The sequence below is a fragment of the Pinus tabuliformis genome, chromosome J (assembly GCF_031772625.1).
Source record: "Pinus tabuliformis cultivar Carrire ecotype Pingquan chromosome J, CPIR1, whole genome shotgun sequence".
NCBI lineage: Eukaryota > Viridiplantae > Streptophyta > Pinopsida > Pinales > Pinaceae > Pinus > Pinus tabuliformis.
In genome coordinates, this window is record NC_142295.1 from 1,196,994,724 (window position 1) to 1,197,008,305 (window position 13,582).

Below are 13,582 nucleotides of genomic sequence, written 5' to 3' on the forward strand. Positions count from 1 at the left end.
GTTCTACCAGCTTTAGCGTTGTTACCCCTTTCAAACGAGCTTCTCAACTTTTTAATAAGCCGTACCAGTCAAATTTTCTTTTTTGGGTTAAGATCGATGCTCTGCTGTATAAACGGAAGATATGGATCCGTGATTTTACCCGCTCCTCAATGAACAGAAGAGATGGATTAGTGCTCCATAAGCTTTTTGTATATATAGCTTAAATATGTTGTATGTTAAACCAAAAAAACTATTGAACTTCGAGCTCGGTTAAAACGTCAGCATTTGGATAATTTCGGAAAGACTGAAATATTAAAAAAAAAAAAACATATTTTTGAAACGAAGTTGGCAATCTTACTCGTATTTTGGCAACTGAATATATATGGAATAAACTTTATTTTGTTCAAGTTTACGCAAATGATTTTGTCTACGTTCATGCAATTAAACTAGCTTTACTTGTTTCTTTTCCTCTCCTACAATTAGAATAGGGTTATTTGTTATTCTTTACTTTTTTTTCTTCGAATAAAGTACCTCTACTTTCTATTATTTTCTGTAAATAAGGTAGGTTTACTGTTTCCCATTTACTTTTCTACAAAATTAGAGTATGTTTACTTCTTTTTTTTTTCTAAATTTTCTAAGTATTTTTTGTATTTTTTATATAAAGTGAGGTCATTGTACAACATAGTTTCCCTTGAGGTGAATGAGATCCACCAAAGGACAATACATTACATGTTGCACAGATAGCTTTGACCCTCTTAAGTTTGTGTTTGTACAAACATGAAGCCAATGATTGAAGTCAATACAGCAAAGACAATTAACATTCTTATTCTAACACTAAGGGGCCGTGATATTATCAAAAATAACAATAGACTGAATCTCATTAAAAATAATTAATGCAATTTATATTCAAAAGTTCAAAGCTAAAATCATCAAGGTATAAGAAAATCTTTCTTTCAAAACACTAAACACCCTCGTCCATTGATTATTCTTCAATATATGAATGATTGTTGTCCATTGATTATTCTTCAATATATAAAATGATTGTTGCTTCTTGAAAATACAAATGGTAAATATATTTTCGAAAGTAAACTAAATCTCAGTTCATGGACTTTATGCCTCCTATCTTAAGTTTGACTTGTTGGTCATAAAACTAGAAAATGGAAGCATCATGCAATATTTGTTGATGATGGAACAAAAAATAATACTCTTTTTTTGTTGTAGAAAAACATAATATTTCTTTATGGTAAGTTTGACTTGTTGGTCATAAAACCATAAAATGGAAGCATCATGCAATATTTGTTGATGATGGAACAAAAGATAATACTATTTTTTTGTTGTTGTAGAAAAAAGTAATATTTCTTTCACTATGGATGGAATGTTGACTACATTCATATTCATTACCCAAACCTCTGAACATTAAATTTTTGAACTGGATATGTGAGGTAAAAGATTCAGAAATACGCCACGTAAAAGATTCCCAAAAAAATTTAGGTTGGTTCTTTGGAAACTATGATATTTTTGGAATAAAATTGCCATTAAATTACTTAATCCAGGTGGTAATGGAGGTGGTTTTGTATATATAATGAAAACATAATTAACAATTGAAAATGGTTTAAATTTTCTAGATGTATTTAGGTTTTGAAAACTTCACATTGATTCAATGTCTAGTGCATTTATTGAATTAAGTGTCATGGAATAGTTTCTTTGTGATAACCATGTTGGATTTTTACAGTTGCTCGATGTAATGGAGGTGATTTTGTATTTCTAATGAAACGGAATTAACAATTGAAAACGGTTTAACTTTTCTTGATGTATTTAGGTTTTGAAAACTTCAAACTGATTCAATGTCTCATCCATTTAGTGAGTTAGGTTCGGTGGAATAATTTCTTAGTGATAACCATGTTGGACATTTGATGTAATGGAGGTGATTTTGTATTTCTAATGAAAACAGAATTAACAATTGAAAATCGTTTAACTTTTCTTGATGTAGTTAGGTTTTTAAAACTTCAAATTGATTCAATGTCTAGTGCATTTATTGAGTTAAGGGGGGTGGAATAATTTCTTAATGATAACCATGTTGGACTTTTGCATTTGATCCATCTATTACTTGATTTGACACAATTGCTTGAATTCCAGAAGTAGTCAAGGAAATTGGCTTTAAAACAAATTATATTACTATTTTTTGGATTAATAAAGTAATATCCAGAGATAATAAGGGTTTTACCGAATTCCTCACTTTATTTAATTGTAGTAGTCACAAGTATATATTTCAACCCCTATATAATAGGCAACCCTTGGCTTCAAAGTATGTGTACTTCATTCAAAATTTATTATTAGATTCTTAAAAGGTGAATTTTAACAATAACGCTTTCTAATCTAGTAGGTGTCATAAGTAATTTTAGTCAAAAATCATGCTCAATTTATACTTAAGGTTATTGACAATTTTTGGGTTTTCCAATTTGATAAGCATATGTCATTCTCTGTTAAATTCACCTAATATGTCATAGTAAATGAGGAATTATTTTATTTACATTTAAACATCTAATTCTCAAACAACAACATTTTTCTATCTAATTATTGTCTTTGCACTGAGAAGAGAGAGGTCTCGTTATTGTCTTTGGATTTAGAAGAGAGAGGTCTCGTTATTGTCTTTAAATTTAGAAGAGAGAGGTATTGTTTTAGCTTAGGATGAAAGAGATATGCCACCTACATCAAAGTTCACTTCCAAAGTCTAATGTACAAAAATGTAATAGTAATAAAGAATAAATCGTAATTTTTTGTAATTTTAATTTATGGTAAAAAAAAAGTAATAATAATAAAGAATAAAACATAAATTTTTGTAATTTTAATTTATGGTAACAGCATGTTTATTATTGCTTCTGAAACTTCTTTGAAATAATTTTTAATGGAAATTTAAAAATTCCACTTCAACCTTGAAATTTGTTATGTTTAATATTTTTGTAATCATCAATTTTAATAGTGATATGAAATACAAATTATAGTACCAATTGGTAGTGCAAAAATTTGTGCTAACTCTTTCCTCAACCATCTAAAAATTGAATGAAAGGTAAAAAAAAAAAACTTTCATAACTGACAACTATAAACCTTAGTCACCCTTTAGTAAGCAATGTAAATCAAGATAGAATTCATAAAGATATGAATTTACAATATTGTAATTACACATTAGTGGTATTATTCATTCCATTCAATGAAAAAAATTAGAAAAAATAGCTATAAGAAGAACATATATATATATATATATATATATATATATTTCCATTGGAAGAAGATTTTTTAACAAAGGATTTCTAGGTGTAATCTTGTATTGTGATTATACTCTAGTTATTTAATCATCCATTTTGGGCTTTGCATCTATGGGGAATTTTCTGTTTAATATACTATATGAGAGGATTTTAGCATAATGATATTAGGTAGAACTTACCAATATATGCCTACAATTTGAATCCCCAAATTCATTTTCTCACCATAAAGTAGAACAAATGGCTAGTACAAGAATATGTGGTGGGTTACTAGAAATGTATTCAATTAATAAGGAGTTACTTTTATTTTCATAATTTATATCTACTTTTTGCTCACAAATACTAAGGATCAATGTTCAACACTATGTTTATTAAACTCGTGCATTCTTAGTATGGCCTAGGAAGTATGTTCTCAAAGCTTATGAAATTTTCATAATTTTCATGAAAACAATTATTCACTTAAAAATTTAATATGTTTTATTATCCTAGAAGTTAGTTTAGATTACAAAGAAATATTCCACAATAATATTATCCATTGGGGTCAAGTCTCTTCATCATATCTCACAGTAAAATTAGTACATACTTCCCTATAAACAAAAAATTCCTTGTGCTTTATGATCCCTAATGGGATGTTCAGTATTAGCTTATGTTCTAACTAACCTAACTTTTAGATGTTTTGTACTAGCAAGGAGATGATGTGTTTTTTTCCTCTCTTAATATATTTCATTAGTACTATACTTCAATAATGTGTATTGATCATTCTTTAGTGATGTGCTGCATTGAGGTTTTCATGTTATTCCTAGGTCATACATTTCACCATTATTGAGGATAGTAATATGATTAAAAAAATCAAGTAGAGCTTGAATTTTGTAAGAAACAAGTATAACACGTCATATTATGAAATTTAAGGATGAAATCACCCCTATAAATAATAAGGTATGAAATCCATTTACATTACCTTTTCTTATTACCTTTATCATTTCTATACTTCCAACATCCATTTACCACAATGGACCCGGCCAGTCCAATCGACTGTCATAATCTTACCTTCGGTTGTGCTTACTCATGCACCCAGCTTCATCTAAATCTTACAATAACTTTCGAGTACAACACATCTCTCCTCGAGCTCCATTAAGTTTCCTCTTTCCCCAAACAATTCCCAAGGCTCAAAACATAAAAGGCAAGACAAGAAACAAACAAGAAGAAAACCAATAACAACACGAATTCGAAAAAAGTGGCATGATCATCCACTAGACACAACAAAATTGCAAATCAACCGCGATAAAACAATAAAAGACAAAATTCACAAGACTAAAAACAAACACCATGACTCAATCCCCATGGCCCCTAAGGCAAGCTCAACCTCAATCTTCTTTAATATTTCATGGAAATTTGCTTTTCGATGCAATCCCCTACATCATACTGCCATTAACACATTACTTTTAGTGCAATCAGAAACATAAAAATACACCAGATACCTCAGCTTGTTGTGCCAAGCATGTTACCTTGCAACTGAACACATCCATTCCATCTCTCAAGGGACTCCAATTATCTTGACAAATCCATTTGTAACTAGATACTAGCTAATATACCTATCAATTACATGTTCACGAATCTAGCAGGTATCCACATAACATCAAACAAAATCAAGGTTAACAAGACTTCCTATATGTAAAGCACTCGTTCATTAGGAATTAGCGTTTCCGAACATAGCCAAACGAATTCTTACCCGATTCTTTTCTTTTACCTTTACCCTGTTGCAACTGAGTCTTGCTATAAACTGTCACATCACCCAACTGTTAGTTATATAAACACATAAACTATTACCTCATCACGCTAATACCAACCATGTTTCCTGCAACTGCTCACACATGTCAAACACATGTTCCAAATATCAAGACAATCATAACTATGAATTTGAAATCAACTTTTACAAACAATCATGTCATAATCCATAGTCAACTCATTGTCATTAAACATAATTCTACAACTATCACCTACTACACTCAAGTACCTACCAACTGCGTCAACACATATATGTTAGTTCAATCAAGATTTGTTACAAATATCTCAAACTGTATTTACACAAAGAGAATTGAAATAGAGGGCATTCAAAGCTAATGAATCTACTTGGCACCATCTTTGTGGATTGTTGGTAACAAAGAAGAGCAATTAGAATTTGATAAAAACTCTTATTTGACGAGGTGGAATCCAATTTACTAATTGTCTTTGAGGTTTTTTCTCCCGAAATTTTTAACAATGGGATCCTGTAATCCGTTTGTATATTCCAAACCATAAGATATGTTAAAAAGTGAGAGAGCTTTTTGTAAATGATGATGTTGGAAGCAAAAACCACTTTTCGTATTTTAAAATTCATTTCCACCTGCTCAGAAACTGCATTTGGAAACACTCGCTAAAAACAGGAAAATCCAAGAAAATATGCTTGCAAAGATTCATCCAAATTTCCAAAACTGTACCATATTTTAGAAACATGAGAGAGGTTTTGGTAAACGAGGATCTTATCATAAGAAACCTCTTTTAATTTTTTAAAATTCATTCTCAGCGGTTTCTAAACCATGTTTCAAATTATTCTGCTTCATAGGAGAAAACATAATTTAACTGACCATGAAACAAACATGTGACATGGAGGTGGGGGATGATGTGGAGGCACATGGTTGGTGGAGATGAACTGGAGTCCACAAGGGTGATGTTGAGAATTGACGTGGAGGTGAGTGGGGAAAATAGTCCAACTGGCACGCAGTGAGTGGTGCGAGAGTGACAGCGAGGTTAAGTGTTTGTGGGAGGTGATATGCAGAATGGATACATGGCGGAAAGGGAATGGAGATTTAGTGGAAGTGGTGGGTGACATTAGCGGGAAGGCGGGTTACGGCAGGAACGGTGGAAACCGCTTTTGGATGGGCGTCGAAGCTATTAGTGGTATTAAACGGGGGGTCCGAAATCATGAGGGGAAGACACGTAGTGGCGGGAAAACTAGTTTTCGTACCCCCTCCCCCCCACCCCCCACACTGTTAAAGAGAATCATAACAGGAGGAGGGGTCTGAAAATACGATGGATCCATCTGATGAAAAAGGTGATGTGATTGGAAGCTAGGAATATGTGAGTTATTTAACCACATACAGCAAATCTCCATTTGTCGTTTTCAACTCTACACTAAAACAAATGCTATAGTACTAATGCCTTATTAAAATGTATTTAATCACATTTAAATGATGTGATTAATTTAATCTAATCATGCTTAATTATGCTCTAATGATGCATTTTGACTTGCAAGCATATTTCTTTATTTTTCTTAAGGTTTTGACATTTTTTTGGAAATAATTTACAACATGGAATATTATTTACAACATTTCAAACATAATATTGATCAGCTATAATCAAATGATCCTATAAAAATTATAGGACCCTAACAAGACATCACCAAGAAAAACCATCATCAGATTGGTCTCCATCCAAGCCTTCCAGGGCTTCGAGAGCATTTGTCCAACCAAGTCTTCCAAAACTAGTAACTCAACCCACAACTTATACAGGGCTTCCAAAGTGTTTGTCCAACCAAGAATTCTAGGACTATTAACTCAAGCCACCAAGGGCTTCCACAGCATTTTTCCAACCAGGGCCTCTAGGACTAGTAACTCAACCGAAGCTGTTACAGGGCTTCCACATCGTTTGTTCAACCAAGGCTTATAGGACTAATAACTCAACCCAAGCCAAGGAAACATGAGAACCAAAAGAATCAAAACAACGAAAGTATATCGACAATCACCATCCAGAAAATTGCAAGGCTAGGAAATCCACTTTCGATCCAGGAAATCCTCCATGCCAGTCACAGATCACAATCAAGAAACCACATGCATAAGCCATGCATGCCCAAAACTAGTGAAGAAATCATACATGAAACTTGGTACGTCCAAGAAAATCTGATGTCGATGCCTTATTGCACTTTCCCACTCTTCCTTTTCCTTCTTGCTCCAAGAATCCAAGTACGCCACACCCTCCAAGAGTGCTCCAAGAAAACTCTAAGTTTCCAAGAGTATGAGATAGATCCAAAACTGCCAAAGCAATCTAACCAGCAGACACACTAAGGATAGCCTAAACAGATGGTTCTGGTCGGGCACTGAATTGAAAGGGTTGGTTGTCTCTCTCGTCCACCGTTCCCAGGAGAAGAGGGGGTGTTTTTGACATGTTCTCCGTGACCGAATGCTAGTCAGCATCTTTGGTGCCTTACCTTTAGCTACTTTTTTTGGGACATACATCCTGATTAGTTAGCTTGGCGATACTTTCTAACTGATCCTTAGAAGCCTTTTTATGTATGAGGCCTCTATTTTCTTCATTTTCCATTATTTTTGTTCATTTTCCTCCTCTCATGCAACCTGTGACCTTTCATCTCATTTTTCTCCTAATTTCCATTATTTTCCTTCATTTTCCTCCTCACATGCAACCTGTGACCTTTCAGCTACTTTTTCTCCTATTTTCCATTATTTTCCTCCTCACATGCAACGTGTGACCTTTCACCTCCTTTGTCTCCTAATTTCCATTATTTTCCTTCATTTTCCTCCTCACATACAACTTGTGACCTTTCACCTCCTTTTTCTCCTAATTTCCATTAGCTTCATAAATAAATGCGCCAAAATACTTTTTTTCCTCTTTAATATATTTTTACAACTTAGAATGCATGTCCCATTACCTGTGATATTTCTATATTTTTACATGGAATTTTCACCAGGGTTGTTACATATTTCCTTGAAAACAAACCGTATAGTTTCTTTTTTAATGAAAGTAAATGGTTTTGTATATTACACACCTAACCTATATGTCGTTAAAGGTCATGGCCTGAGTGCACCATTCCATAAGAAACTGTCAAGCCTACATCATTTATAACTTCCCTGGTATTTTGTACTTGTATCTTCTATTATATAATTTCAGGAAAACAACAATTTTTCAATGCTGAGATTTAATTCAATTTATCAAGCCCCTGGAGTGGCTGATTAGAATTTCTTACTTTTGTTATTATCATGAAACATTACCTTATATACAAGAAAGAGAACATTTTGTCAATATGAAAGGTATCTTGAAACCCTGTAATGGTAAATAGGGGTAATGTTTTTTTTTTCAAATTTAGGTGGTTCCCAATATTTGGCTATAACTCATCTAAGAGTCTTACAATATTCTACTTTGTTTATTGTTTCACAGATGTATATATTAATATTTATTTACAACATTCAATTATTTCTAGGTATATTTATATATATGTGCCTTTTTTTCCTTATATTATTTATTCATATATTTTTTTCACATCACTTTTCACATTTTCTTAAAAAACAAAGGCCCTGTATTTACAATTAAGCACTTAGGAATGGGTACATACACTTTCTTCTCAGGGAGATTTAGAGAAAGAAATCATTCCAACATATTTACTTTTGTAGTTTATGAAACTAAGTCTATCACGAAGCACACGATGGAGATAAGATGCTCAAAACCAGCAAGAATTAATTTTCCCACTAAGCGAATCTCCCCTCTAGCCATTCTCACATCCCACACAACTACCACGACAATGACAATGACCACACACACAATGGAGATAATATGCTCATAACGAACAACAATTAATTCTTCTACTCGCCAAATCTCTCCTCTAGCCAATTTCAAATCCCACACAACTACCATGACAATGAGAACGCACACAATGGAGATAAGATGCTCATAACCACCAAGAATTAATTTTTCCACTAACCAAATCTCCCCTCTAGCCGACTTCACATCCCACACAACTACCGTGACAATGACCACACTTGGTCCAATGCTTATAGATCATAACGATATCAACATTGTGGTTTAGCACAATTATATATATATATATATATAACTTTGTATCACATGCACAAAGGTAAACTAAAATGCCTACATATGAGTGGAGTGGAATGCTACCTAGGGAGAGTCATTGCACACTTTCTAAGAAAAAAAGGAATCATTGTCTTAAAAATATAGGATTATAGAAAGTTCACTTAATTGTAGAAAGATACAATTTAATTTTAGTCATACATAATTTAGTTCTAGTGATAATATCCATTTAACTAACAACATAATAGGAGAAATAAAAAAGAAAAAATGCACAATTCTTTGTGTCTATCTAATTTTTAGTAAAGAAAAAATTAACATAAATTACCACACAATTTTACCGTGACTATCAAACAACAACAAGGAACATTTCATTTAATAAGGTTCTTCATTTTTCTATCTAAAGTTATGGTCATAACGCTTGAGATGCATATTTCCTTTTCATTCATTTAACAAGGTTCTTCATTTTTCTATCTAAAGTTATGGTCATAAACCTTGAGATGCATATTTCCTTTCATTGCAGGTTTTCATGCGGGGGTGTAACTAAACATGGCTACAATTGGGATGTGATTGGAAGAATGATACATGGCTACAATTGGGATGTGATTGGAAGAATGATTAACGAACGAAGTGCACGGTCCTTCACCTCCTCCTCATCAATAATCTCTAGTAAATACACTGCCTTCAACTTCGTGGCACTGTAGAACATGTAATCCAACATCACCTAAAAATTGCCTCCACGATTTCTGACTAATGTAGTGAAACGTGGCTCCCCTGTTTGACCAACAATTTTCTTCAACAGGTCTTCTATGGGAACATTACATCAGGGATAGGAAAGATAAGTGTTTTCTTAAGGTATTGAATGAGGAAACTAATCCAAAATTTCCTCGGGTAAGGGATTCTCTCAAGTTATGGGAGTTCAATTTTTTAAAGCGTAATTGATTGGGGATAAAATATCAAAAAATAATGTTATTATAAAATAATTGTAATGATTTAGATGTTTAAGTTGTTTTTTACTAAATTCATTATAAAATAATTTTAACGATTTAGATGTTTATAAGTTGTTTCTTATTAAATTAGAACTTAATTCAGTTAATCCAACTACTTACAAACACATTAAGAAATAATTTTTTAATATGATCTAAAATCAAATTAATCTTTGTTAAGTTTTAAACATGGTTAAAAAAGAAAAAATTGAAATCATATTAATATAAACAAAAAAGGATACAATCACGCAACAAATGATTCTAATAACTTAAATCGAGGAGGGAAAGGGAAGCCTCTCAAAACCACTGAGGAGTGCTAATATAGCTACTTACCAACAACACAACAAAGAAATTCCTAAGGTGATTTGAAGCAATGTTTCAGTGTTTTCATTTAAAATTTAGGAGCAATGTTTTAGTGTTTTCATTTAAAATTTAGGAGCATGTTGCTTTTATGAGTTAGGAGTACGAAGGGGAAAAATAAATTAGGAATTATATAGGATTATGAATAGAAAAATATTATAAAAATAAAGTTATACAATTGATTTGCTTTTTTATTATTCAAATATTCCAAAATTTGAGATTATCAAAATTATTTCAAAATTTGAAACTATATTATGAGAGATAACGGGATAAGTTGTTTTACAAATTCTTTCCATTATCAATTCACAAGAAGACAAACTAGACAAAGACAAGTGCATTTAGTCCGAGCTTTAGCATTTCTCACCTATCTATAGATTTAGGGCTTTCATTTTTTTTTACTTTTATTTTAGCAAAAATACCATTTTATACTGTAAAGTTCTCCTACTCTACACAATGATTTTAGATGATTATATTTTATAAGACACCAGGCATAAGAGTGCATCATAATATTGTGCTCTTTATGTTAATGAAAATCTATGAATAAATTTCTAGCTTTAAACATTTTATTGAACCATTAACATATATTTCTTTGAAGGCCTTGTCTATACTCTAGAGATAGAGGTGTTGGGTTTATAGATCAGGGGATTTGAAATTGGTACTTGAATAAAGATGAGAGGATGATAAGGTAAAAACAAAAAACAAAAAAAATCATTTTTTTATAAAATTGAGTTAGGATAACATGTTTACAATAATCAAATTTCTAAATCAAAGAGAATAATCACACTGAGAGAATAACATGATTTTAAATAATCACATCAATTAAAAATCAAAATTAATCGATGATTGATTCTATCTCATCTCAGCGATTTAAAAACAGAAATTACTCCACAATTTTACAGCCACTAAGAACCAATAGCTAGGAACATTTCGCTTCCTCAGTTTTCTATTGGTATCGGTGGCTTTGGCCATAACTCTTCAGTTGCATATTTCCTTATGCTGCTGGTTTCGATGTGGAGATATAACTAAACTCGGCTGCAATTGGGATATGATTGGAAGAATGATTAACCGAAGGAAGTGCACGGTACTTCACGTCCTCCTCGTCAATTAACTCCAGTAACGACACCAACTTCAACTTCGTGGCATGGTAGAAAATGTAATCTAACGTTCCCTGAAATTTCCCTCGGCTATTCTCAATGAAGGTAGTGAAACGCGGCTCCCCCGTTTTACCATCCATTTTCTTCAACGCGTCTTGTAGGGGAAGATTGCATCGGGAATACTTAAAATAAGCACTTGCTAAAGGTATTCTATGACGAAACATGAGTTTAATGGATGGATCATAATCCGAAATTTCTTCATGTAAGGGATCCACATAGCCTTTGGTAAGAAGTGAGTGGGGAGCGCTTCCGGACAAAGAATTGAAGTCCCCACATAGTACAACAGGAATATCGTGGACAAACTTCTCCAAATCTTTGAGCAAGCAGTAGACCTGCCATAGCTTTACATCGCTGTTTTTATTATTTGCATGGATGTGGGTATTGGTTATGCACAGACGTTCACTAGTTTCTTTTATGGAAAGGATGACATGCAGGGCAATGTTGTCTTCATATCTCAAATTAATCGAACACAAAGTTATCAAGTCAAATTGATTCAGTTTATAAAACGTTGCACAACCATCAACAGTCGGAATGTTGCCTTCTCTCTGCTTTCGCTTAAACATCCCTTCATATCCTAATTTGGCCAATTCTGGATGGAAAAAATCAGAAAAATGGTTCTGTTGTACCTCCTGGAGGCAAATGATGTCAGGGTCGCACTCTAATATTTCCTTCAACAAGTTTTGTCTGCGATTTTCCCATCTGAGCGCGAATGGAGGACAGTTGGGGAACTGCTCTGAAGTAGCATACACGTCCGCCAGAATGTTGTATGTCACAACTCTGAATGATGGACCCCTCAAACTTCTATCATACCTGTCGTTGTAAAGTTGAATCATTCGCCTAGGAACGGGGTGGGGAAATGGAATAACTGGCTCAGTAACGAAAAACCCCTTTCCTTCAACTTCTAGAAGTAATACCTTGCCTACGTCCTGCGTGTTGGGTTTATAAGACTCGGAGGCAGACAACAACATATGAGTGTTGTTTGGAGAAATGCATTCACCAACACTATGGACGCAATACCATCTCTGCCTCCTTAAATCCTCATCGTCATCCCTGAAATGACCGTCTACCACATCTTTTACACTCAGCGTTATATCAACAATAGGTTCTATGGAAACCCTTTTCAATTTCATTTTTGCCAGTAACTGTAATTCCCCTTCGATAACAACAACTTCTCCTCCATGTTCTACCAGCTTTAGCGTTGTTACCCCTTTCAAACGAGCTTCTCAACTTTTTAATAAGCCGTACCAGTCAAATTTTCTTTTTTGGGTTAAGATCGATGCTCTGCTGTATAAACGGAAGATATGGATCCGTGATTTTACCCGCTCCTCAATGAACAGAAGAGATGGATTAGTGCTCCATAAGCTTTTTGTATATATAGCTTAAATATGTTGTATGTTAAACCAAAAAAACTATTGAACTTCGAGCTCGGTTAAAACGTCGGCATTTGGATAATTTCGGAAAGACTGAAATATTAAAAAAAAAAAAACATATTTTTGAAACGAAGTTGGCAATCTTACTCGTATTTTGGCAACTGGAATAAACAAATGATTTTTGTCTACGTTCATGCAATTAAACTAGCTTTACTTGTTTCTTTTCCTCTCCTACAATTAGAATAGGGTTATTTGTTATTCTTTACTTTTTTTTCTTCGAATAAAGTACCTCTACTTTCTATTATTTTCTGTAAATAAGGTAGGTTTACTGTTTCCCATTTACTTTTCTACAAAATTAGAGTATGTTTACTTCTTTTTTTTTCTAAATTTTCTAAGTATTTTTTGTATTTTTTATATAAAGTGAGGTCATTGTACAACATAGTTTCCCTTGAGGTGAATGAGATCCACCAAAGGACAATACATTACATGTTGCACAGATAGCTTTGACCCTCTTAAGTTTGTGTTTGTACAGACATGAAGCCAATGATTGAAGTCAATACAGCAAAGACAATTAACATTCTTATTCTAACACTAAGGGGCCGTGATATTATCAAAAATAA

The 13,582-nt window shown here is 33.0% G+C and overlaps 1 protein-coding gene across 1 annotated transcript; it reads right to left on the reverse strand.

The window, feature by feature from the left end:
• Positions 1-11,429: 11,429 nt before the first annotated feature.
• Positions 11,430-12,722, reverse strand: LOC149231407 (carbon catabolite repressor protein 4 homolog 1-like). The gene has a single exon (XM_089381626.1). It carries the CDS (start codon positions 12,720-12,722, stop codon positions 11,430-11,432), a length of 1,293 nt encoding a protein of 430 aa, XP_089237752.1.
• Between the last annotated feature and the right edge of the window lie 860 nt (positions 12,723-13,582).

Bases quoted from the DNA above. Each gene is read 5' to 3' on its own strand.
- LOC149231407 (XM_089381626.1), bottom strand. From the start codon at position 12,722: ATGAAATTGAAAAGGGTTTCCATAGAACCTATTGTTGATATAACGCTG.